General features: G+C 37.0%; 1 protein-coding gene across 8 annotated transcripts; it reads right to left on the reverse strand.

Annotated features, from left to right (window-relative positions):
• Positions 1 to 312: 312 nt before the first annotated feature.
• On the reverse strand, positions 313 to 27,986 carry LOC141427030 (uncharacterized). 8 transcript variants are annotated; one of them, XM_074086256.1, is made up of 7 exons: positions 27,898 to 27,914; positions 25,918 to 26,019; positions 25,388 to 25,484; positions 3,533 to 3,762; positions 2,193 to 2,296; positions 1,987 to 2,099; positions 313 to 1,870 (listed from the first exon to the last, which is right to left on the reverse strand). In XM_074086256.1, exons 4-7 carry the CDS (start codon positions 3,758 to 3,760, stop codon positions 990 to 992), a joined length of 1,326 nt encoding a protein of 441 aa, XP_073942357.1. In that variant the 5' UTR covers positions 3,761 to 3,762; positions 25,388 to 25,484; positions 25,918 to 26,019; positions 27,898 to 27,914; the 3' UTR covers positions 313 to 989. The 8 variants fall into 8 exon arrangements, with proteins under 8 accessions (XP_073942357.1, XP_073942364.1, XP_073942356.1 ...); XM_074086263.1 differs by lacking the exon at positions 25,918 to 26,019 and having other exon boundaries at positions 313 to 1,861; positions 27,898 to 27,986; XM_074086255.1 differs by lacking the exon at positions 25,918 to 26,019 and having other exon boundaries at positions 27,898 to 27,986.

Consider the following 27,986-nt stretch of genomic DNA (forward strand, 5'->3'; position numbering starts at 1 on the left):
AAGCGAAAACGATAGGTATAAAAAGCTGTATTTTAGGAGCGCGTAGAGAAACACCTGCAGCTGTCTTCGTAATTTGAAAAGTTTGTCGCGTAAAGGTAACAAAGTGATTGGCGTGGCGCGTCTGAAAACTTCGCAACTTCGCGTCCTCACGGGCCGGCCTGGAAATTGTTCTGTGGCTTCTAAAACTTTGCACAGCCCAATCAATTAAATACCGGTAACTTCTCAATTTTGAGCATAGTCCTTGACAATAGGAAAAAAAACTTTTGGTTGACTTCGCTAAATCGGAGTTTTATGCCAAAATAAAATATCAGGTAACATCGATAAAAACTTTTATTGATAAGAGGCGACCGACAGTCGGCCGCGTTTTTCTATTAAGCGTACATTTCTCCCGAAATCTCCATAATTTTGTCTGCTATATGATAAAGTTGAATTGTTTAATGTTACGTGGATACAAGACACAGACGTCGAACGACGCGGGGCGGGACGGGCGCGCGGCGGGAGACCGGCAGGCGGCGAAAACGCGCGCCCGCGCATCACAAATATATTTCTCTATCTAACAATAAGTCAATATTTTGATTGCTAATATTAAAAATTTACAATGAAAATAGAATTCATTCTAAAAATAATTGTACGCGAAGCGGGCGTCGGTCGCGGATCTATGCAAAGGCCGGTCCGATCTCGTGCGAATGCGAAGGGCCATTATGTTGGTCCGCGGTTCGGAGCGCAGTCGAAATGCTGCAAAATTTTTGTGCATTCCCACATGTGAAGGAGAAGCATTAACGAGGACGACCGGCGCTCGGCTCAGCGCACAGACTATCACATTGAAAGATTCATAAAGTACAAAAGGTATATTCACGCGAGCACGACGCGGCCCGAGCTCAGCGGCCGAGCTCGAGACCGCGAACAATTTCGCACCTCTCTCACATCTTAAGAAATTAATCTGTAACGACTAGATAGTAATTTACAAGAGTAAACCGCACCGTGTGCGCCTACACGAAAAGGTCTTTTAGGGAGGAGCAGAGGCTGGCGTCGCAGCCCTGCGCCGCGTCGTCCTCGTCGGGTCTTGCGGCGCACCAGCGGTCGCCGTCCCGGCCGCGGCCCGCGCCCGCCGCCTCGCGACTCTTGCCACGCGTCTCAGCGGTGGCGCTGCTCTTAGCCGTCTCTTTCGTAGTGTTCGCTGTCGCAGTCGCTTGACCCGGATCCCCCGCACCGCCTTTCCTAAGAAACACTTCGATAGCACTCCCAAGAGCGCTGGCATCTACGATCGATCCAGACGGCTGATCCCACACCACGGCCGCCGTGTCTCCAGGCGCTTGTTTCGAATCTGGAGCGAAAGTCACTTTACCTTTCTTGGTTTCGTTCGCTTTCTTTTTGGTTGCAAGTGTTTGATGGCGGCGCGTGAACCAAGTGGTGCCCGATTGCGGTGGTTTGTCTCGCAAAGAAGACGCATCGAAGCTGCTGGAACGTGTGTCGGCGAGACGCCGAACCCGGTCGGGTTTACCGCACAAATCTATCTCGGTTGACGATGAAGTGAGGTTTTTGAGCATGTGATGGAGATCTGTGTCGGTGCATACAACTCCGGCGCCTGTTCGTGGCGGGATGGGAGGGGGCGGTGGCATCTCAGAGGCGCGGCGGCGAGCAGGAATCGGTGGCAAGGGAGGGCCTACGAAATCTGAGTGTCGCCGGCCGCGGTTCGTGTATCGCACGGAGCCTGCCATCGGCGAGCGTTCATCCATTGGTTGAACTTCGCACACGCGTTCACTCGAGGTGTTCCAGAGCCGCATGCGAACTTTGCGTGCTTGTACAATGTCATCCATGATGTCGAGTTGTAAATTGTGCGTACTGCCTAAGTTTTCGGTTGCTGTTTGACCTGAAACAGGCCAAGTGATTAGATTCTGAACTGAGGATGCAGGGAACTGGTTTGAATAAAACAAGTCTAATTACTATTTTAATAATAAAACAGCTAGCAAATCTCATGATACTAACATTTTTTTACAGAATCCCTGCGGCGTCCAAGGGCTGGGAATGCCGCGATGGACTCGCGGCGACCGCGGCCGAACAGCGCTTGCGGCACGCGGGATATTGTCACTACGGAATGTCTGTTAAAAACAGAGAATCAATTTATAATGCAATCAATCAATTCACAATCCAAGATGTGGTCATTTACCTAGCTTATTGAAATTGGTTTATACCTTCGACCGCCTGGTTGAGGCTGGGCTTGGCACAGGGTTGCAAGGAAGGCTGCCTCTCTGGCTTCGCGGGCGGCTCCTTCTCCTCGTTCGGACAGTCGACGAACCTATAAACAACACAGGCTTAGTAGTCTAATGGTTATGACATAACCATTGTGCCAGTGCGCTCTTTATTGTAAATTAAAAAACGGGCCACCATTTTAATGACAATACCTAATTGAAAAATAAAAATGACCAAGTGCGGGTAGTTCGAGATACGAGCGCCGGTACTATTTGTGATCAAGTGCGAGTAGTTCGAAGGACTCGCGCTGCTAGGCAGACTTGACACCCTACACTTCAGTCTACCCGTGACCACGGCCACTGTAATGTGGTTGAAACGTTGAGGTAAATCTCGTGTGTTTTAGCGTGATAAGACACGTTTGTGGTATTTTGATTATGAGTGAAAATCACGAAAGATTAAAACGTTGTAATAATAAAGATTTTGATTTCGGATAACTAAGAGGTCCATAATTATGAATTTATAAAGCTTTTCTTTTATCTGTATCGTGATAATAATTTTCAAGTCGTTATGAAATAAAAAAAAACATATTTTAATTTTGATGTAAAAATTGCGAGAAGTACTTAAGGGACAGGGTATGGCTACCCTACCCTTTCTAATACTCTTCGCAATTTTTATTTAATAGTGAAAAGTAGTGTATAGAAAAACTCGAGACTTTTTGTTGTGGCTTAGGCTGAAATATTTAAACTGTTTAAAGGCAAACAAAAATGTTGATTGTTACTACCTAGTGTTTTTAAAGATCCAGGGTACCTATCCTGGATCTTTAAAAATTGACAAATTCGACCTCATCGGGGTAAAATAGAATGAAATCGGCACTCAACAACATATTTAATGTGCAAATTTGCTGCTTGGGAGATAATAGCCTTGCTTGTAGGAGCCAAGAAACGAGTTATGATTGATTTTTTTGGAGTATTTTTGTATTTCCTATTTCAACCCCAAATTTGTTACTTTTACAGGTATCTCGTGAAACCATGTCGAAAATACAAGCTGAGACATGGATGCACAGAAATACCAGAATAAGAGACCAGCACTGGAAATCGAACCCAGGTCCTCAGCAATCCGTGCTGCGTGCTAAGTAGCATAGTAGAAATAAGCAACCTGAGATATGTATGCATAGGAAAAATTCGTGTTAGCACGCAGCACGGATTGCTGAGGACCTGGGTTCGATTCCCAGTGCTGGTCTCTTTTTCTGGTTTTTCTGTGCATCCATGTCTCAGTTTGTATTTTCGACCAAGAAACGAGGTTAAAAGGCTCTTTTGGCGTACTTGTGAAAATTAAAACTAACCTGACTCGCGGTAGGTCCTGTGGTGCATGACGGCGTAGGCAGCGAGTGCTTGCGAGTGTCACGCCAGGGAGAGAGGTGGTAGGGGTCTGGGGGGGACTCCTGGTCGATGGACAGGCCTCGGGCGGGTACGGGGCTGCGGTAGGCGGCTTCTTCCTCTGCACCGCTCTCCTCCACCACGATCAGCGGCTCCCCGCCTCCGAGGATAGCCATCGAGCCGCGCCGCATCATGCCTACACAAAATCAAGCTTATGTTAGAAAAAGATACATAAGACCGGAAACCAAAATAAAAATCAAGGAGGATATCAATCATCTACATATGGCTATGTAGACGATTACTTTGGAATTAGGATACAAAACTATCCATGGGCGTATCTTATCATGTACACAGTAGGGTTCCCTACTAAGACGTGGCAAACATTCAACATAAAATTTTGATAGATTAAACTCATTAACTTAAATGGCCTATTTAGCCGTATTAGTTTCTCTTTTAAAGCTACCTACTATATTTACGATTTTTCCAGCCAACGGTTTAACTTGTAGAGAAGTGGGGGGAGGGGACACTCGATACTAACAAAAATGAGCACTTTAAAGTTAAGGGATCCTTAAAAATGGTCATTCCAGTCCTATAATCTTTTTTAAAAATCTATGTATCCCACGTTATCCCACACTTGGGGTTTAGACGAGAGAAGAAATTATCCTCACACTCCGTGTAGGGGCGGTAAGAAAAAAAAACATGTTTTATCTTACCACTTTATCCACGTGACTAACATATCTGCTCATGCAAAATTACAGCTATCTAGCACTAGCAGTCTCTAAGCTAAGCCGCGGATGGACGGACAGACTCAAAACTCTACCACAATGAGCCCATTTCGCATTAAAATATGGCACATCATATAACATGTTCAGTGAAACTTAAGGAGCTTGTTGTCACTTTCGAAAATTCATAAAGCATCATCACAAGTGTCGCAAACAATAAGGATTTATTGAGTGTAGCGTTGTATGAGTCCATTGTAGACCGTAAAAAAGCGGGGACAGTAGTTTTATTGCTGCCTTCAAAGGAAAATGATCCGAGCAAGTTTCGGCTATTTTCATTCAAGGAGCACAATGTAACATAGTTTTATAGCACCATTAAAACACTTTATTATCCGCAACGTATAAAATATTATTTGACAGTCATGCGATTCATGAAATTTTCTTTTGATATTCTACGAACACCCTATGAGAACTACACTGGGATATTGTTATTTATTGGATCGTAAATGATGTTCTAATATTATGCCATGTTGCCTTGGAACAAATTACGACGGATACAACAGAACATGCGCCCATCAGTGTAGGTGTTAGTTAACAAAAATACTAACAAAAGGATTAAAAAACGATCAATAAAAAATAAAAAACCCGGTCTAGTGTGGGTCGAGTCACATACAGATCAGGGTTCCGTACTAATCCGCTAAATATTTAATATCAAAAACATACAGTCAAGTAACTCAATGACCGTAATGAAACACACATTATAGTAGGTACAGGTTCCGTCAGCTTCATAAAGAAATATTAAGTATTACTTGTGTTTTTCATTACATGAAGCTGGCAAGCAGTTGCAACAAAATTATGCGTATCTGTGCGCGTCATCACAAGTATAGGTAGAGTCATTCACGATGACGAGTGCCGTGGTTCTTATAACAATGTCATTTAATGTCTAATTTTGATAAAATCATGCGTCTTCGTGGATGGCACTAGCTATAAAGGTGTACCAGAATCTGATGGCATTGTTAACCAATAATTTAAATAAAAAAATAGTGATTTTCATATGGCAACTGTCAACTGGCAGCTGTGTCAAATCGTTTGTTTACCATTGCTTACATTTTGTAATTCGTCTTCAACGATTGTTATCTGGTGAAAATGTCGAGAAAACCGCTGAGATCTCAAGTGAGGAATATTGTATACAATGTGTATAATACAATATGCGAAGAAGGAGGTGTAAATCAAACACAATCTTCGATTTTAAAGCGTGTCGTGGAGTTGACTGGTAAGTTGAAACGAACTGTTTTGATACTTTTAGGTTTAGGTATATTTTGTCTTACATAAATGTCTTACTTATTACAGGGATTCCCAGCACTACCTACGCCGAATTATAACTGAGGGCACCTCTAATGATTTTTGGAATAATTTTCTAGTTCTGGATGAGATTTCAAGTTATTTTTTATACTCATTATGTATAAATTTGTGAGAAAGAATGGTGTGTTTATTATTTTATTTGTGAGCAATAATCTAATACCTAACCCAAGCAATATACAACCATTTTATAATTAGCCTAACCCAATCCAACCTACTCGACTCGATGGAACTAGACTTAAGGGCTTAATTATGTAACGATTGTAATAATTAAAGAATTTAATAAAAAGAATAGAATAGAATAAGAAGAATAAAAATAATTTAGTAAATTTAATAAAAAGATAAATATACACACACATACTCACTTTAAAAAAGAATATACATACATACGGCACGGTAGCTCAATTGCCCACGGACGCTAGGGGTTCAAATACCGGTAGAGACATATTTGTGTGATGACCACAGATTTATGCTACCAAATCTTGGATGTTTCTAAGTTTTTAAGTTATATTTCTTTATATATCTCGATATATTATCTACTGCTGCCGTGTATACCGTTGTCTATAATACAATATTTCATATTAAAAATGCCGTCTTAATTATAATCCTACCCTCCTAACTTACAATAAAGGACGTAAGGTGTCAAGAGTTCACTATGAAGAATTAAGTAGTCCTTTTATGTTGGCAGGGTAGAATACACGTCGTATTGATAAAATGTGGCTTCCCGCAAAATATTTATGTTTTACCAAAGAACATGGATGGATGGATGGATGGAATCAAGAACAAAAAAAATAGTTTATATTTATAGCAATGTTTTAAAATAGATTATTTTCAGTAAACCGCAGAAGTTTCTATGTGCTATTATTGGCAAAATAGGTATCCTAAATAAATTAAATACTTCCCAAAGTTACTATTCCACGCGGATGAAGTCGCAGGCAAAAGCTAGTTTTATATAATTACAGCATAATAAGACGATTGTTACAACACCATTAACTAAATTATATACCAGTACCATGAACTAAATAACCGTTTATGAAATGTGTATCATCAATAATATTTGTTTAACGAATTACTTGAAAGTAGAATGTGTGTTATGATCCAATGATTAGGTACACGTGAGATCCCAATAGATAGGAGTACTAACGTATTAAAACCGCAAGCCCCTAGGGCGTTACAGAAACATTTATTAACAGTCTATTTAACTTACAAACTCGGCGAATTTATTAATAACTTAGTATCGAAAATGGATTCAGCGTAGCTGATAATGTTTCCAAAGAATTTAGTCTTTTAGGGCGCGCTGAGTGCCGGCCGGTTTCAACCTTCATCTTTTACTAAATGGTTTTTGTTTTATTTTCCTTCTATTACCAAAACTAAGCTCGCTTTTACGTGTTATACATTATTTTTCACTTTATTGGAATGATCTTTGTAGACAGAGTGTTGCCTGGGTTTTGCTCAATGATGAATGTAGGTATTTCCTGGAGTCTGCTATGTAGGTCACTAGGCAAAAATAATAATTCAAAGAATTTAGATTTATATAAAGCTAGTGTCTGTGTTATAGTTTATTACCTTGCATTCAAATTCAACTCAATGAAATTGAGTTTATCGTACACATCATATCACAATGCCGACAATGGAGTAAATGACACACTCGAAAAAGCAAAAAGGTGATCGAAACAACATATTTTTTTTTAAACCAACGAACAATAGTAAAAATTAAACATCACTTTTTTCGTTCCCAATCAAATTTGAATCAAGAGTGTAAATTTTTAAATAAATTATTAACGGTGAAGTGAAGAGGTCGTAAATAATGGATGCAATAAGCAATCATTAGGTATCCTCTTTAATTAACATCGTCGATTCAATAGACTTACTGAATGAGGCTCGATTAAAATAAATTAAATAAAACTTTCCTTGTCCGTTAATTACAAAGATAACGTAAAAGATTGCAATTAAAATTGTGTTATTTAATAGCGTAATTTATTCCACGGGAGGCCGCGATTGGGTCACAACGGGTTTAGGTAATATACTATCAAAACAAACCGTAATCCCTGTCAAAACCGAGAGTCACACAAAGAGTAATACATATAAAGGGGGTCCATATTGACTCATAAAATTCTTATTCCTATTTTTTATTTTACTAATGATTTGTGTTCATAATAATCACTCTTCATACATTTTTTCCTCATACTTTTTTGTTCATAAATTATTACTAACATCGGAACTCATAACAGACAGTGTTCATATTTTTTTTACTTATAATTTCATTACTAACTCATAATGTTGTTTTTCAGAAAATTTTCCTTCATAACAGACCAATATCATAATTTTCTTATTAATAATGGCATTAATAAGAAAACATTTGAACGTATAATATTGTACATGTATTTTATTGTGTATGTAGGTACATGTTACCGTTATGAAAAACAATATTATACGTTCAAATGTTTTCGAAATAAGATTTACTTATATCGTTAATTATTTATATTATAAGTATTACTTAAAAAATATGTTCGGTCCTGGCGCTTCGCCGGCCGCTACCGCGGCACGCTCTATTCGCTCGCTCGACTCACGCGCTGTAGGGTCACAGTTCTACCTAACACTCTTCCTCGCTTCGCTCGACGTCGTACCTAACGAAGTCCTTCCTTAATTCATCACTTGACACCATTGAAAATTTTCCAAGTCCCTGCGCATTAATAATGCGGGTAAATAACACTTATGATTAAGAAATATATTAAAACAAATATTAGTATTAACAAAGTTAGGAATATTGGCGTTATGAATGAGAGTGATTAGGAGTTTCGATCGTTAGTATAAGAAAATATATGAAAACCAATATTAGTATGAACAAGGTGTATGATTAGTGATACGTATTATTAATTCTGATGGTTATGACTTTCGATCGTTAGTATTAAAAAAAATGTGAAGAGTGATCATTATGATGTAAAATGGTATGAGAAACATTTTCGGACTTCCGACAATAGGACTAAAAAAGTTATGTGAAAAAATGCGCACCCATTATAAATGACGTGAACTGAAATCAGGTAGGTATGTATGCTGTGTTTGAAATTTTACAAGGGTATATAATATAGAAGACCCTCTAATAGTTGCGGTTATGGAAACTAAATCATTTTAGATTATGCGATGGTTTCAGACAGTTTCGGTGTCAGATTGTTTAGAAATTACAAAAGGAAAATAATACGCTTGGTCAAAATCCTGACATAACTTGTCTCATTTAGACTGCCCCAGCTGGAATTTATTTGAACTTTTAAAATAATAGTTCAAATACATACCTACTCGACGAATATCTTTTAAAATATTCTCCCGTAAACGCACTGAATGCGTGCTGCGTGCGTGAAACGTGCTTAATTAAGACAAAGTTTGTGTCGGAGGTTTAAAATTAGTAGATAGGGTTGGATATGGATGGAAACCTTCCCTGCAGTCGGTGGACGTCGGTTGATTTGATTACGCCCCATAATCACACATTAAATTTCGGAATAATCCACTCGGGAATATAACGTTCAACGCGTACCTATGAATAAGAAGTCAGCCAATGTATTTAATAAAAAAGTTAGTTACAGCCACCCGCGCCGCGCCTTCAATTGACACTACATCTTTTTCTTACTAACCTAGTTAGTATTATGATTCAGATAACACTGAGGATCGATCTTGTAAGATACTTTTTTTTGTCTGCTCTCTTCTTAGTCGTGAAGTAAATTAATGAAGTAGGTATGTGCTAGTGATAGTTTCAGCCACAACTTATAAGTAAAATAGGCACACAACTATATTTTAAGAAACTTTAATACGTAGTTTGCCGCGTAACAGAAAATTAAAATGTTGATTTAGTGGTACGCCCACAATAAGTCGATGTTTAGAATGACATTTCGTATTTAGAGCATCAAAAAAAGTATTACTAAAGTGGATTCAAACTGTATTAAAGTACGCTATACTCAAATAACTCCATAAAAATATTGATTTCCTTGTCATATTTACGCCGTCTATTGTTCATTTGTTTCGATTTGAAATTGTTATAAAGTAAAGTTCAGGCGTAAAATAAATAAGCTGTCCGCGTGGAAATCTTCATCTAGCGAGGTAATTAGCCAAAGGCCGGGTGGGAATTAGATCTTTCAGCAGGTGAGGCCAAGGCCCTGGTACTGACCCGGTTTCGAGGCCTCGGCCGGGATGCAACAGAGTGAACTGTCAACCCGTCAAAACTCATTCGCAAGCATTACACTCCCACAAAGGAGTGTTCCTACCATATCCCCAGCGTACAATTGACATTTTTAAATAGTTCAATACAGAAACCTATTCTACCAACCTCCTTGCCACACATATATCTATAAGAAAAACTGTTATCATATGTGCATAGTCTTGTATAATAAATTGCCTGTAGACATTAAAATTGAAAATAGGAATCTGTTCAAAAAGAAACTAACTAAATGGCTTCAAGAAAGATGTTTTTATAGTATAAGAGAATATTTGACATGATACAATTGAATTGATTTTAATTAAGTAGTATTTTCATTTGACATTTTAATTACCACTGACGTTGTTTTATATCATAATCTTCAGAAATTTTTAAATAGGACTTTAAATATTTGTACACCTGTATGCAGGTTGAATACGCACGGAATGTTAGATATAAGACCTTTGTAACCGTATTCTGGCAAATAAATGAATTGAATTGAATTGAGTTGTAGCGCGGTAAGAGTTTTTATTAAATGTAAAGTTTTAGCACAACTTGTGTCAAAAATGTAATTTGAGTAGGTGTTAAATATAGAACGACCCAATTAATAAGTCTAATTTGACTCTCTCACTTATCAAATTATAGCTTTAATTATTTTCTGGCAAAGACGAGTGTTAAATCATAAATTTAACGACTTAACAGAAACTTTACAAGCATTTCAGAATAAGATAGAAACAAGCTTAAATTTTAATTGAAATACCATTTTGAGTGTTTCATTTTCTACCGATTTCCAACAAGAAGGATTTTCTCGTGATTCATCGTCGGTAGGTACGTAACCAAATGCTATACCTGACTCAGTTAGAAACAGTTAAATACGCAAATAGTGGCATTATGATATGGTTTTAAAAGCCTCACAAAGTAGACTATTATTCCAATAGGGTCATTAGTAGCAACGATTATTTACATAAAATACAGTACTACCGTGATGTAAATAACGTCATTTACGGGATGGGATGTTAATGGTTGTTTTTGTGTTTACAATATAAAGGGGATGTAGTTAGGAAACAGGTCAGTAGGACAATATTTAATGGGTCAGTTTATTCATTGAATAATACAATGCTTAAGTATTTAAAACGGAAACAAAGTGATCTTAACATGAATGTGTGAGCTTTTATATTTCGCTATGTAGTGGTAAATGGAAAAACATCGTGCCAACTTAGTACATTTCCATCTGTAACTGGTAGTTAATATCCCCCTTCCTCTTCAGCGGAGAAATAAAGCTTTTAGTGGCTGATGGTTTTTGTTAGTGGTTTACTTGAAATCAGGTTTTGCAAGTGGTAAGTAGGACCATGTGCAAGGTCCGCCCAGATTGCTACCACCATCTTGCTCGCTAATCCTGTCGTGAAGCAGCAGTGTTTGCATTACTGTAAGACAGCCGGTGAAATTACTGGCACTTGAGGTATCCCATCTTAGGCCTCTAGGTTGGCTGCGCATCTGCAATCACCCTGATGTTGCAGGTGTCTATGGGCGGTGGTGATCTCTTATCACCAGGAGACCCACTTCCTTGTTTGCCATCCAGCCGTATAAAAAAAAGCCAAATTACTCGTTTTTTTTTATCCGCCTACTGCGATTGCCTGTTTGTGAGATTTCATTACCTTTTAAGGACAATTTATATTAAACGAGACTTGTTATTTTGCTTACTGACTTATTGAATAGCAGCGACGATAAAGAGCTAGTACTTATACCTATTTACTTAATCGAACAAAAATGCAAGTACCATTTTAGGTAAGTGCTAGGCAGAAAGCTCAGGCGAAATGTTGATCGAATAGTAAATTTTAAATATAAGTAGGTAACTGCCTTAATAAAAACGTGCTGCCAAAAACATTAGCAGTCTCGGTTGATATGTGCTGTCCATAATAAACAAAGTACAACAAACAAATTTTAAGTATCACAACATCAAAAGTTAAGATCAATCACAATCAAAAAGCTGTGTTGGTTGTTAGGCGTTATCTTCTGATTCGCATTTTTTTCCTAGTGCGTACACATCGCAATAAATTACAGATAAAATATAACCAAGCGTTAGTGAACGTTAAAGGAAAATTCTTTTCAGTTTGCCGTAGTTGATATGGCGGTAATATGGCCCGGCAGGGCTATATGGCCCGGCAGCGGTATATGGCCCGTGAAAGCGTATTGATAGGCTATCGGCTAACGTATTAGACATAAAATACGAACACGAAAGCTTACTTATAGGTTCAGCCGTTATCTTTAACGAAGCGTGTTTTATCTACAATGGGCTAAGAGGTTAGATAACATTTAGAATCCAGATGCTAATGCTAGAGAAATAGCCTAAAATTTACAGTAGTATAGGTAGTCATTCAAGATGGCGCTTGCCGTGGTTCTTATTACAATGTCATTAATGTGTAATTTCGACAAAATCACGCCTCTACGTGGATGGCACTAGATAAGTATACATATAACTTTCTTTTTACAACTTGTAGATATTTTTACAAGCTTTTATATGTCAGATTTGACACACTTCCAGTAGTTAGATTGACTTGAACTTTGGCATACTTAAGTAAATCTGGTGACAATACAGTAATCTGATAGTAAAATCCTGGTAGTAGGGCCAGGGGGGCTACTATGTGTTTCGAAAATCGGAGTTCGTATTGTACCTATAACGTCCCACTCACTCTAGCATTATTTCAATAATATTAGCGTCAGCGGACGGCAAGATGCGAAGTTAGAATTTTGCACTTTGTAGTACGGGGCCAGGATGGTGTCTGCACTGCAGGATGGAACTCCTCAACGGTTAATGGCATTGACTTGAAGGAATGCAAGTACAATCAACACCAAGTTAAATTACATTTTTAACAAAAAAAATATCATAACAACTTCTAAGTATTAATTAAACTTTGATTAACCTAAGTATGAAATGTGCTAAACATAAAAAATATATATGACTGACTGAAGTCAGTTCGTAAGTCTTGAACGAGTGGGATAACTTTCCGCAACAGATAAGAGAACGTAAAAATTTTCCATCTCCAATCTCCGCGTATGATTTGCAACAAAACTCCGGCTCCACAGCCTTGCCCCATATTCACTGCAAACGCTCACATTTCCCATCACTCGCTCCGACCTATATGGATACAGTTTCCAACCTCTTAGTCAAAGTATGGGAGCGACAGCGGAGTAGGGTTCAACAGTCGGCTCACCTGCGGTGGGTGAGTACCTAATTTATTCGTCGAATATAATTTTTGATAGAGGTCCTCACTCTAATTTGTGCGCTCGGGGCGAGAAATATTTTACGAGATTTTTAGAAGATATGCATTAACGTGCTTAGAATTGAAACGACAACGGTAATACTATTTTGTGTACTCAATTTAGTATTTTTTAAATTTGGTACCGAACGAATTCAATACATTACCTTAGAGTGACAAGCATTGCAAATAAGACATATGTACCGGTTAATAGACGAAGCGGTTTCCATTTTAGGTATGCAAATCGATTTATCTCGATAAAAGCTTTTGCCGAGTCGGCTTGAGCTTTATTGCAGTCGAAATGTTTATCCTGGATACCCGTGCACGGCTACGCTCGCACGAGAATGTAAAATTGAAGTCGCCGAAACAAATATACGTAGCCAAGGAGCCACAGTTCCATTTTTATGTTGATTTTAAGCTTTTATAATACAGGTGCCGGGTAAAACAGCTAAGTAGTAAAATAATTTTAAGAAGGATGATCGGCACAGAGCAATCCGTTAAGATTATACCTCGAGGGATGCTTTCAGCTCAAATACTTGCCAACAATTAATCGTAGCTTTTTTACAAAACAAGTATGAAATAAGAAATGAAAGAAAGTAAAAAATTGCGACGATAAAGGCAATAAAACACTGCCGAGGGAAGAAAAAGACCGCTCGTAATAATGAGAAGAAGAATGGTGTCAAAGGACGTGAAATATCAATTTACGCGGAGGGCTTTCGGGCAATCAAAGGGCAATTGTGGCATTAGCGGCCGCGCCAGGCCTAAGTGCACTAACTTCTGCGACGGTTACTCCTGTCTTACATACATTAACAGGAAATTATGTGGAAACACAATGTAAATTACACGCTATATACTCGTCAAGTAAAATTTGTATTGAGTAAGGAAATATCAAAGATTCTTAGTGAAAAAGCGATTTTTATATGCCCTGAGATATTTTTCACAACCAAATTCTGTAACTATCATAAATATGCATTTAATTCCACTAAATTATTATTCAAAATATAACGACCCTTTGGCCACATTCACATTACAGCGGCCGTGATCACGAGTAGAGTTTAATAATGTTATGTTATATGATATTTTCTTTGGGTGTGGTGGTATTTGTGTATAAAAATTGCGAAAGTTTAATTCATTAATTTTTTATCACATATTCAACATATTTTATAAGAATATAAGTATTAAAGAATGTTTATTATAATCGTTATTGATATACTGACTAGTTACATACCTACCAGAATTGAATAAAGTTTATTAGATTACACCTCCGTACCAAGAAATTCAATTTCCATCATGTAAAGACCGGAAACAAATCCGGAAATTGAAGTCATTTCGTAAATTCGTTCAACATAGAATTTAAATCAAAAGGATAATATTAATTTCTCTTGACAATACACCGAGTAAATGAAGCGTCATTTTGAAGAACAAAATTTTTATGTCAATTTTATTTACTGAATCCTCGCAGCCCATTCACGGTTTTTAAAGAAAAGGTACGAAAGCCACCCCCGCTTTATCACATCGAGAATTTAATAAAAGTAACTAGAAAGGGTCTGGACAAGAGGACAAGAGGAAAAAGAGCGACCATTTAATTTGATAAGATGTAGCGCTAATATAAGCGCTACATCTTATCAGGAGATGTAAATTGTAACGAAGGGGACCCGACATAAAAATGGTAGCGGCGCGAAAGTGTGTTTTATGGCGCGAGTAAAAAGCGGAGAAAGGTCTTTTTGTTACAAGCCTGTAGCTTTTAGTATACTATACAGGTGCATGCCAACCTATTTGCGTAATGTTACACTCCTGACATGAATGCCTAGTTTTAGGGATAATCCTTTAGAGATTATTTAGGGCACAGCTCAGTAGGTAGTTTTAATCGTCGTCATCACTTCTGGCTTATATAATACACGTCCTAGTTGTTCCAGTGCTGAGCACAGGCCTCCTCCAAAATTGAGAGGGTTTGGGCTGTGTTTTTTATGGGCGCCCAGTGCGGTTTAAGAACAACGCGACGTTTTCGGTCGTCTAAAAGTTCATAATTTAAACTTTACTGTTTCTTTTCCTATTATATTATATTAACGATATCATAAACACATCATTTGATTGAATTATACTTAACTAAGTCTGAATTTATGTTATATATGTACCTAATAGTTTTTATATTTAATCATTGAACAGCTGAATTACTGAATATTAAACAATTGTCTTGCCTAACAATTAAAATTATTGTTTTTTTTTACGAAACCCTTAATAGCTCCTTACGCATAGTTGTAACAGCAAGCCGTTTGTGTCACTCACTACTCTTTTCACTAGTTTCAAATGTTTTTTTATGCTTACTTACAAATAAGTCTTGTTTATGTCTATAAACATACGTATGACGTATATTATGCATATACAGGACTAGAAACTTCTATCTCACCACGTTTATCCCAGTGTAGCAAAAAATACAAATTGAAAATGTAGGCATTTTCAAGAGTTTCTGTTTAAAGCCTCATTATAATAAATAGGTAGTAACTTTTCGGAGTGGATGATCATTATACGACGAGTGGAGTCTACACGACCTGAAAGAATGTCTACAAAATTTGATAACGTTAATGATTACGATAACAGCTCTGAATTTCAAACAAAGCTCCTTAAAGCTTAGGGACCTTTGCAGATCAAGAGAAATTAATAATTTATGTTTCGTTTGTATTATAACGTTAAGTGAGTTTGATTATGTAGATCTTAGAGGTGAAGCGTTGATGAAACCTTAATAATAAACAACTTGCTTAGTTATGATGCTTAGATGTAGGCAGAGAGGCGAGTAAGTTTATTTTTAAGTTTTTTGGATAGAAGTGATGAGAGGCAAAAAACTATTATTTTAGGTGTAACCGAGGGAAATTAGTTCAGGTTCTTAATCGTCACTTTGTGAAACCCAGTCTTTTTACCCGACTGCCCGAAGGAGGGTTATGTTTTCTGTTACGTCACGTTAATTCAGTACCTACTAACAATGGATAAGTATCTGAATGGGAAGCTCCGAATGTAAAATGGAAATGGTGGCGTTGCGTGAGAAAAGCCGTGCCAAATTGCAAAAAGCCGTCAATTATAGGTTTTCATCAAAAACATTTCCCGGAATTCAATCTTCATTCACTGGAAGCCTGAAAATTATCACCGCCGCTGCCGTCACGCAATTAAATTGACTGTCGGGTGTTTGATATCGCTGAGTCAGTTGCATAGTTATTGGAAATTCAACTAATATTTTCACCAAGAATATATATATATATTTTTATATATATTTTTTTAATACTTATTCATTTAATTTTCAGACTCCGAGTCCGAGCTGGAACCCAGGACCCTTTGCTTGAGAGGCCGTAGTTCACAACACTAGGCGACACCGACTATAATTATGGTGTTAATCGCATTTTATTTGCAGTCTAAACAGAGTTTAAGACAGCTAAAAGTAATAAGAGGAATATTGCGAATGCAGCCGTGAAGCAGTAAGCCGGCCCGGCTTGCCGATCGATCTGCAGCCACTATACAGGTTGACTTGTGGTGAACAAAAATTATAGTTTCTAACGCAGCAATTCTATGAAAATTCAGTGCACTTGAATGAATGAATGAATGATTCGTTTATTCACAGAAACATATGGTAGCGGAGGATCTTACATTACAGTAATAACAATACCTAATAAAATACCTAAGTATTTCCCATAATATGCTTAGACAAGGCAGGCATGTGAAAAGGCGATTTAATCGCTCAGTGGTCAAAATAGATAATACATAATCAAAATATAAAAAAGTAACAATCCTATACTACAATTAAATTCACTATTAGATAATGCCCTAAGTGTAGCTGGTATTTTGTTAAAAAAATTTATACACATTGTGTGCACTTTTTCTTCTTAATGCCAGTTTACTGCTAGTGGGTAATGCTAACCTATAGCGCCTTTATGGCCTAGTTGTTTCCTTGTCTACGAGAGTAAAAAAATCGTTTTTTTTTTTTCAAACTATGTCTACATGCTCTTTCCAGTTACAATGAGTATCTAATGTCGGGTCATACCGAGAAAGACAGTGGTATTTACTTCTTAAATTTTATTTGCACTCCGGTCGTGTCCCTGCTCGGCTGCAACCTTAACTTTGTGAATTTTAGATTTATATGACTTGAATAGCATAAATTTCGTTTTATCAAGGTTAATTTGGAGGTTATTTAAGTCTAGCCAATTAATAACATCTTTCAAAGCTGTGTTTATCTCATTTTCAAAGTTATCGTTTGTGCCTTTAATTATCAATGTGGTATCGTCAGCAAATAGAATGCAGTCGTGTCTTGTTGAATTAGGTAAATCATTAATGTATAGAAGAAATAAAAGTGAACCCAGAATACTCCTCTGTGGAACGCCGAACTTATTTATTTTGTACTTAGAGCTGTACTTAGAAAGTCGATTTTCAACAACTCTGTCTATTTGTGTGCATTGTTCTCTATTATTTAGGTAGCTCTCAATCCAGGTAGGTATAGCCTGGCCCGCGCACTCCGTATTTGTCCAAGGCGTTTGTGGCATACTGTGTGAAATGCTTTGCACATGTCGAGGAACAATACACCTATAGGAGTACCTTTGTCGATGCATTCTGTAATCAGATTGTTTAGTTTAAAACAAGCTAGGGAAGTGGATTTATTTTTTCTAAAATAGTTTTCTTCTGGTTTCAGAACGTTATTTTTAGTTAGGAATATATCTAGTCTCTTGTAAAACACTTTTTCGTAGACTTTTGACAGAATATGAATTAGCGTAATTGGCCTGTAGTTTTTAAGGTTGTTTCTTTTCCACTTTTTAAATATTGGCTTGACAATTGACTTTTTTAATTTAGCAGGGTATGTCTCTTTTTAGGGTTCCGTAGTCAACTAGGAACCCTTATAGTTTCACCATGTCTGTCCGTCTGTCTGCGGGTAAGCTCAGAGAACGTTAGTACTAGAAAGCCGTAATTTGACATGAATATACATATCAGTCACGCCGACAAAGTGGTACAATAAAAAAATTAAAAAAATTTTTTAGGGTAGCTCCCATAGACGTAAAGTGGGGGTGATTTTAGATTTTCTCGACTACCTCTATATTGTGGGGTATCGTTGAATAGATTTTTAAAACTATTGGGGGGTTGCTAAGGCGTTTTTTTCTATTCAGTGATCTGTTTGCGAAATATTCAACGTTAAAGTGCCAATTTTCATTGATATCGAGCGTCCCCCCTAAAGCGTCCCTCTAAAATCTAAACTGTTCAGTGGAAAAATTTGAAAAAAATTAGAATGGTAGTAAATATATCAAATTACAAGGAAAATTATAGCGGCTAAGATTGCTTGAGAATTATAAGTAGTTTAAGAGTAAATAGTAGCCTAAGGTATAAAATATACCTAAACCACAGAATAAGGTAATAGTACAAGTACAGAAGGTTCTCTCTTTTGATGTTGACGAAAGCCGTCATTTTATATGCCTACGTAATTTTTATTAGCAAAATCACCGCGCACCACCAAGCAACATTGAACTCTAGTGTTTCGCGCGAAGGTCGTTTTTATTCAGCACCAACGTTTTGGTTTAGGATAGGGTTGTAAATCAATTAAAAAATAATACTCACATATAACTTATAAGTAAATTTGGACAAATACTTAGTTCTTTAACATTTTTAAATTGACGCGCCTACGATCTCCGACGGTCACAAAATGAATAATTGTACAAGGTAGGTCGCGTGCCGTTTGCGTCGTCGGCTGCCTCAAAGGTTTTGTACGCCCGTAGTGGGCATTGGTAAATCGCGAATTACCTATCTGTTCTTTTGTCGCACTCGCACTTAAATGGTTTCGAACAGAATTGGGTTAGTTAGTGTAATGTTATGTACAGAATAGAAAAAAGTCAGAATTTTAGTGTTGCGATTAATTAAATTATCATGAATTTCCAAAAGATAAAATTCATGTTCAGATAACATTATGTAGTTTCCATACTGTTTAGTGTGGCTATACATATACTGTTTCAGCGCTTAAACTGTTGCCTAAACTTGGAAGATTCAGTACACAACATGAAATCCTTAGAAAAATATTATTTGATTTTTTCGTAATGGGTACGGAACCCTATCCTGGGCGTGTACGACACGCTCTTGGCCGGTTTTTCAAATGACATATTGATTAAGTTTAATAGGTGAATAGAAATTGGAAATGCGACTGCTTTTAGTATTTTAGTTGATAGTTTATCATAGCCGGTAGCATGTGTATTTTTGAGCGAGAGTATTGTTTTGCAGATTTCGTCGGGAGTTTCGAAGCCCTTGAAGGCTTGATAGTGACTGGTTTAAAATTGCTTTTAAAGTAAATAATTAAACTTCGATTATTTAATTTTAGTTAATTTTAATCAGTAGAATTACCAATCGTATGGTCATCCTATTCTAGAAGTCAAGTTCTGTAAGTAGAATAAAAAAATCAGATATGACATTGTCAATGAAATTTTTTCAAACGTTTATATCCAACAAATATAAAAACAAGCTGCGTCTATGACCGTTCAACGTAAGAAGTAGGGCAACCACGAGATCAGCTAAATTTAAAGTTAATTATAATTATCTTAAAAATAACAAAAACATTAAAAGATTTTTCAATATTTTTCTGTACAAGTGTTTAATCTAGAGGTACAGAGTAAGAAAAAAATATTTCTCTTCACTGCTTAGGAGTCACCCTGTATTTTTTGAAATTGAGCTGGTGCACGGCTAAGCCTATCCTTGCAGAACTAATAACTTACGTATACCTCCATAATGTGGCATTATTCCTTGGAATTTTCGTTTTAGGGCTTTCTTGTCAGAAAGTCCAGCTTAAAAGCATTAAAAGCAGCAAAAAATGCAGCTGAAAAGCAGTTTAGTCGAATAACCTCTCGTATATCAGAAGTAAAAATAAAACTGCATTCAAGTCTCATTTGTATCAAAGAATACAAATTCTACAAATTGAAATAAATAATAGAAAAAAAAAACAAATTTGGCACATAATTATCTATCGACGCGCAAAATCTTTACCATTCTTCAACTCTTCAATACTTTAAAAAATACAACATAATTATGTACTTTAGTTTCCTGTTAACCTTAGCGGTCCCCCGACACCGACGACGCTTAGATAAAAAAAATATTACTAGGTACTTATACTAAATTAACTTAGGCTAATTTTGCGGGAAATCAGCATAGTCCCCGCGGGATACGGATAAACGAATTCTTCGCAGATGAAGTCGCGGGAAACAGCTAGGTAGTGCATAATTATTTTTTTACTTTTTAGTTGTCTTTTTTGGCGGCGTTTTTTTGTCGGCGTTTTTTTCGGGCGTTTTTGGTTCAACGTGAACATAAACTATTTACAAAAAACAACTTTTTACCGTGTCTAAAGCTAAATAAGTTATTTTATTTTATTACATCAATTTATACCTATTTGGAGCTTTTTCTGGCTTAAATGATAACAACCACAATGATCACGCAACGACAATAGTAGATTGTACAACAAGAGCATAAAACGAGCCATTTTACCCAAGACGTTCATATAGCCACCTGAGCCGGTATGGCGAGGGTGGATAGACACGTCGAGGGGAAAATGGGTTTAATGCTCGAGGTTTACACTGCTTTTCATTTCGATGGCGAGGAAACGAAATAGTAACACTGGAAACAATTTTTCATTTACTATGTACATTTTATTTTTCATGCATTACTATATAATTGTAATTTTTTAGTTTTATTTATTTGATTGATTTTTAATTTGAAATATATAAATTAAAAATTATGAAAAAAATAATATTAACCTCTTTGTTTGTCCCTGTTGACACCTGATTACCTTGGTCTTAGACAAAGATTTTATTTTATGCACTAGTGCATAAAAAGTCATTTTATGTCGCCTAGATCCAGCATAAACACGAACTTTACGAGCATGAGAAGTGAAAAACTATTTCTTCAACTGTAACATATAGGCAACACGCTGGGGCAGGAGAATGGGGGAGTGGAGGTAATCTGTAATTGAAAGTTAGCCTTCGCTATGCTAGGAAGTACTAGTTAGCTCCCATCGGTGATAGATAATCGAAACAAGTGGGCCGTTAAATATTTCAACTGTGAGTAAGTACCTGAGCAGGAAATTGTAACAATTTATTTCGGGTTCCGTTCGCCAGGATAATAATTTCCGCAAAATAACTTTCCTCGACGATATCAGTTTGTTGTCAAATTTAGGAAATGATGCGCTAAGTTTGGCATTGTGCGCACAATCAAGTAACTAGGTTTAATATATGAGTAGTTATGTAGAGGTTATGTTTTAGTTTTAACTAATAAACGGCGTACTGAAAACCAGCGCTGTTTTTTGCCACAGCATTAAATATATTGAAATTTACAACTTTGACGTTGTTCAGCACCTGTTCTGTTATTGTTGGTCTTTGTCAGATCATAAATTGTTGTATCGAAAGTATTTTTAACATACCACTAGACAACATTTTTTTTTCAGTCCAAGACTTTCTCAAGAACCTATTTTAGAATAATATTAATGAAAAACAAAACGTTTATCAAATTTTCACAAACATGTACGTGATTGTGTATTTTACGGAATATAGCATCATATTTCCTTCTAAAATGTTTAAACAATAAACATGCTCAGATTACCTTAACAAGGCAGATAATATTTATAATGCGCCGTGTCATATTCATGAGTCACATTTCCATGGATTACAAACCTATTACACCCCTTATGAATAATTTCTAGGATAAGTATATCCTATTGACGTGCTGATACTACATGAAGTTTTAGACTTTTTAATGTTTCTTAAAATACCGGTGTAAGGTACTTATGCTCAAAATGTTGAGTAATTTGGCTAAGGCAACGAATTGACGTGTTTAGCTGGTGTTTCCATAGCTGCAGGCGACAGTCATGACCAAGTAAACAGTAAAATATAATATATACCCTATCTGAGTCGTTGTTCTTCGAATTACTAATATAACCACCGTGAGGCACAGGCATAATTTATTATTAATATAAAATATAGGGGTCATTCAAGCATCAGCAGTCAAGATATGCGGCATGCCCGACATGTCACGAACCAATCCGTGGTTCTTTCTTAAGGTCAGTTCGAATGGAAAGTCAACCATGAAGGGTTAGGGTGAGTGGTGTGGCGACACAGAGGATCGAATTTTGAATTCACAACTCGGAAATCGCGCTGAATTTAAGAAAATTACAATAATAAGAACGAACGTCGTAATTCAGGCTCATTCTTCATTTAATTTGTCGAATATGTTGTGACACAAGTTTTCTGCTGCTTTCTAATTGTTTAATATTATCTCTAGTCTAGTTAATATCAAGCTAGTCTGATGCCTTATCTTTAACCATACAACGATTAGGTATATGTATGTATAATAAGGCCTTAAAATCTCGTACCTAATTTAGGTCACTCGGCAAAGCCTGTAGCCTCATTGCGGTACTCATCTTTAAGAAACCCTGTTATGTTTACAAAGATCGTAAAAACAAATGCATGCGAATGAGATAGAACATAAGTAATTCTGTAATAAGTTGCGAATTGTATTCTCACAATAATAAGGCTATACGATTCTATTCCTTTCTACCTACTACCACAATATTTAATGCAATACGGAGATGCAAAACGGATTAACGGAACCTATACCGCACCATAGCGCCCCGTCTCGCCGTCGCTGCATTAAGTTGCATTATTCTATTCAATGCGCTTTAGCGAAGTGATCATAATACTCGTAGAGCGTCGGTCAAACTTGTGGACGGCCACATAAAAAGATGCAAGACCAGATTGTCCTGTCAGCTGTAGCCTGTTAACTGATACAATTACACATTTAGAAGGTTCGTTCGTTCTGTTGGCTTTATCAGGCTTTACCTAATGAGAAAAAGTTGAAACTTGAGTTCTAGGAACATTTTCATAATCATAAGAATCAAGTAGGATGAGTACTCGTAACTGAATGAGTTAGACTTTATTTTGGGCAATACCTTTGCGCCAGTCGCAACAGCCTCCTGGCCGTGATAGCCGACCGACTGGACAGCCGGCTCTTTTTGCACTGGAACAGAGTCCACACTATTTTAGCTACCTATACCCACTAAGTAAAATAATTTAATTTAATTTAATAATAATAATGAAGAATAATAATAATGCGACTAACACTAGTTTTGTAAGACCAATTGTACTAACAAAAAAATATGGACTTTTGTTGGTCTGAAATAAAGTTTTTTTTTAATACAATATAATACAATACAAATATTATTTATTGAACGTAAATTAATACAGTGGGGTACAAAATGAGATGTTAAATAAGGTAAACATTAGGCGGTCTTATCGATTAAGAGATCGTACACAACACAGCTCACAAAAATATAAATCTCTTTTGGCGAATAGGTTGAGCAAATATCTCAAGTGCACGAATATTTCGTCGTAGATTTATTTAGTATTTAGCTATATCGTTCATCATCTTTAATAATAATAATAACATCATCTATTTGCATTTTTTTTTATTCAACTGGATGGCAAACGAGCAAGTGGGTCTCCTGATGGTAACAGATCATCACCGCCCATAAACATCTGCAACACCAGGGGTATCAATATGGGATAATAGGGGTATAGGGGAGGGGGGTCAATGGGTACAATTAGGTGTTTCTTTCTTTGTTCGTTCTTTACTTGAAGGAGCTATATAAACAGTAAAAAAATATCTAGAGCTTTATACTAATATTTGTTTAGTGTCCCTGTGTCTGCAAGTCTGTCTGTAATAAAATCTTGCGAGTCGAATTTGATCCACTTCTAGTTGTCGGATCGATTTGAAATTTTGTATACCTACGCGTGTGGTGTAATTTCACTTTGAATGTAAATATAGTCAATAAAAAGGTAAAACAATCAGTCAATAAGTGTAGCATATCAGTGAAAAAATGATTTATTATACTAAAACTTGTTTTCATAGAGTATTAGTCAATAAAAAGAACCCTTCAAAAAATTCATTACAGCTTGTGAGTATTCAATAGGTGAACCTTTGCTGTAACTAAACAACTCTATTTAGTGATCCGTAAGTTACGTATTAACATACTAGTTACATCAAAGCTGTTTGAAATATTTCACAGCTCGTGAACATTGCCAAGTATGCCGTATACCTTCGTATCATTATCAAAGAGCAATCTGTACAGTCAACGTTAACACTAAGAGCCTATTTTACTATTCTCTAATAAGTTTCTAATGTTTCTTGTAGCAGATATCTGTGATGCCGCCTCTGTTTAGTTGGCCGATGAAGTAGAGACACAGATATCCAGGGCCAGATTAACCATGTCAAGGCTCCTATGCAATGCAGTTCTCGGGGCCCCTTTTCAGCCGTTTAAAGGGCATCAGTACCACTACCATGAGTTTACAGTGACCGTACTCGATAGCGACGGCGTAAATTATTTGTATGGAGAATTGTACAGTGCCCTTAGTGTAAGTTATCGGTTACAAAATACGTCTCGATCGCGTTCGCGTTAAAATCTCAATTCGCATGGAAACACGAACATCGCAAACGTTCCGCTAGAGGCGCTGTGCGTGTTTCCATACAAATTGAGATTTTAACGCGAACGCGATCGAGACGTATTTTGTAACCGATAACTTACACTAAGGGCACAGCGCCTCTACAAATAATTTACGCCGTCGCTATTGAGTACGGTCACTGTAAACTCATGGTAGTGGTACAGCTCTTTTTAAGTTCAAGTTCAATTAAGTCAACTGATAGCGTACGTCGAAAAACAAAAATACTCAGGTATTGCCATTACGAATAATAATTTTCCAGTTAAATGATCACTCAATGAAACATTCTCAACGCGATTCCTAGGTAGTTGCCTACTCTTCCTAATGCCTAATGGTTAACTTGGCCTTATCTGCCACTTAATATACTTATCAGAAACTTATCAGAGAGTAGTGAAACTGCATCGGAAAATGTAATATATTAGTGTATCAGCTGAGCCTGTGGTATTCATGATTCCAAGCTTCTACTAAAATTCAATCTTTTAGCAACGATAAAAGATTTTGCGGATGTGTTTAAATTACTCGATACCTTTGTAACTTTCGGTAACTTTATCTGTCTGTTACGTCTTTATGTTTAAACCACTGAACCAAATAAGATATAGTATGGAGATAGTTTAAGACCCTGGGAAGGGCATAGAATAGTTTTTATTATGGAAAATTTGTTTCCACGGGATAGCGATAAATTAATTCTCGACAGACGAAGTCGCGAGCAAAAGCTAGTTTTATAAAAGCGAAAGTAACTCATGTCTGCTTGTCGGTCTGTTACTTATTGCGCTGAATTAAGTATATTTAAGAAATTATAAAGTTCACAACTTACTGCTTTGTTATTCTCCTTTGTGATTGTTCCCACACTTGTTTTAATTCATATCCATGTAACCGGGCGACGCACTGGTCTGTCAGAAGTCTTTATTTCTCTGCATCACGAAAAAACAGAAAGCTTTAACTGCCGCACTCAAAGACCTCGATTGTGTTCAATTAAACCTAAATGTAAGTACATTTTCAGTTAGGTACTTAAAATTATGAAATAAATAAATAAATATCATGGGACAATTTACAGTTATCAACGGATAAACATAGGGCTAACTTGGCTTATCGGTGATATTTGGTAAGTAATTCGGTGATACTGCGTTATTATACTACCCATCTTACGTTGAGCTCACAATAGTGAAATGCAAGAAATGAAATCTCCACCAACCCGATTGCAAGCATCAAAACTGACAGCTGCCATCGAATTTATAGTTGGCATTTCCTTATAGTGAGATCTGTGTAAGATAATAAAGCAGTATCACCAAATTACTAAGTATCACCAATAAGCCAAGGTTTGCCCTACGTATATAGATTACACACGTCTTTGAGTGCAGTAATTAGATTGGAAATATGTTTGTAAACACAAGCTTGTTTGTTCACAAGAGTCGCCGCGCGCGAGCGCCGGCCGGGACGGCCACACCTCTACATTCACAGCTCGTAAACGGATATGATGCGTGAAGGAGTAGGTAATCTCGAAACATAATAGGATTTTAATGGTACATCATTCGCAGGCAAACGTTCATACACAGCTGAAGGACGCATGCTTAGAGCAGATTAGGCGACTAAACTAGCGTGCCACTCTGGACGGGTTAAAAAGCCTAGAACATAATATACTTATAGTCAATTTTGTAATCTGACTGCAGATACAATGCAGAAGATTGATAGCAAACTCGATAAACTATCTTATTTTAGATGCAAAGCAACAATAAAATCGTATTCATCATCCCAGCCTATATACGTCCCACTGCAGGGCACAGGCCTCCCCTCAGAATGAGAGGGCTTGGGCCATAGTTCCCACGCGGGCCCAGTGCGGATTGGGAACTTCACACACACCATTGAATTGCTTCGCAGGTTTGTGCAGGTTTCCTCACGATGTTTTCCTTCACCGCAAAGCTCGTGGTAAATTCGAAATCGTATTAGAAATGTAATTTTCCAAAGTTCGGAGTACTAATTAGCATAATTAGAAGGGAAATTATTGAAAATTGTTTCCCTGTCCAAAGTAAAAGAAGGTTAATTAAGTTTTGAGACAAAGGAACCCTAACAAAGGCTGATTTTATCATTTTTGTATTGAACTTGAAACACAATTTTTCACGGAGCGATAGCTAGTTTTTTTTAAAGCAGCCGTTAGAAGAAAATCGCGTTTGAAAAGCGATATAATAACGTTAGAAAAGTAAGTAGGTACATGTACAAATATTGTTATTCAAATTATTTTCCGACTCTTGGAAAGCTCCCAGAGGTGGCTAGTCGCGAAAAGCTAAACGAAACACGGTAGAAAGTAATTTAAATTTTATGCAAATATCTTCTGATTTTCCGTCAAATACTTTCAGGAGAAGATGAAAGGATAAAACTCCGACACTGCTGCTGCGTGATTAAACCATTGTCTGGGGCAGTTTAGAGCCGATTAACTTTTTGGTTTTGATTAAATTATGAAGTGGAAGTCTCAGTTAGCGTTGTTAATAGAAAAACACCCAAATTGATTCGTACTTTACGGTAGCAATTTATACGTTTGGAAAAGATAAAGACAAAATGACTACATATAAGTGTAATGACAATAATGAAGTCAAATGCATTTAAGGAGAGAAGGTAAGTCATAGTATCACCTTTATATATCTTATTACTATTATGAGACATTTTATGTCTTACTAAACAAAACGAAGTAAGTAAAGCAATATTTATTTTCTAGAGAAAATTTATTGACTAACGTGGTAAAATTTTCTACAGTTTTAGCTATTCTGTTCACTCTTTAATCAAAAACATGAATACTGAGAAAGCTAATTTTACTAGTTACATCATAACATTATTAAAAATTATGCAAAAACTTTGTTTAATTACTGGTAAGAACTATTGATTTTTCTACAACTAATTAATAAGTTGCCCTTTATTTTATTGCGGGGAAAGTCGGAATGTATAAAAGTTCTACATACAACCATGCAACATTTATTCGAAAAATAGTTGATATTTGGATATCATTTGGACACATATTGCGAAAACAATGTACGCTAAGCGCGGGAACAATAACAATTAAAGTGCATACACTTTTATAACTAGAGATCCATTTCCCAAAAAGAAATGAAAAGTGCTCTGGAACTTCCGTACCGCATTTTTATTCTTGATACTTGCGCACATTGAAAATATTCGATTCTTAACAAGTGATCAAGTGTTAATAGATGATGGACGTATGCACCGCGCAATATGTATCCACCTGAAGGTCGCAGAGGCCGGGGCCGAGAGGGGCAGACGGGCGGCGCGGGGAGGGGTCAGGGTTGGGGGAGTAGGGTTGCATGCGAATATACCGCGTACCGGAGGGCAAGCGCGCGACGTGCGCTCTGGTCGACAGGCGAGCAGTCACTGCCGCTGCCGCAGCCTCCCGGCCGGATCGCCGGACGCCC

The sequence above is a fragment of the Choristoneura fumiferana genome, chromosome 4 (genome assembly GCF_025370935.1).
Source record: "Choristoneura fumiferana chromosome 4, NRCan_CFum_1, whole genome shotgun sequence".
Taxonomy (NCBI): Eukaryota; Metazoa; Arthropoda; class Insecta; order Lepidoptera; family Tortricidae; genus Choristoneura; species Choristoneura fumiferana.

What these genes read in the sequence shown, in the direction of transcription:
- LOC141427030 (XM_074086255.1), bottom strand. Translation starts at nt 3,760, where the DNA reads ATGATGCGGCGCGGCTCGATGGCTATCCTCGGAGGCGGGGAGCCGCTG. An exon ending in CCTCAACCAGGCGGTCGAAG is followed by an intron (nt 2,100 to 2,192) that starts GTATAAACCAAT and finishes TGTTTTTAACAG; the next exon opens with ACATTCCGTAGTGACAATAT. An exon ending in CAGGGATTCTGTAAAAAAAT is followed by an intron (nt 1,871 to 1,986) that starts GTTAGTATCATG and finishes GGCCTGTTTCAG; the next exon opens with GTCAAACAGCAACCGAAAAC.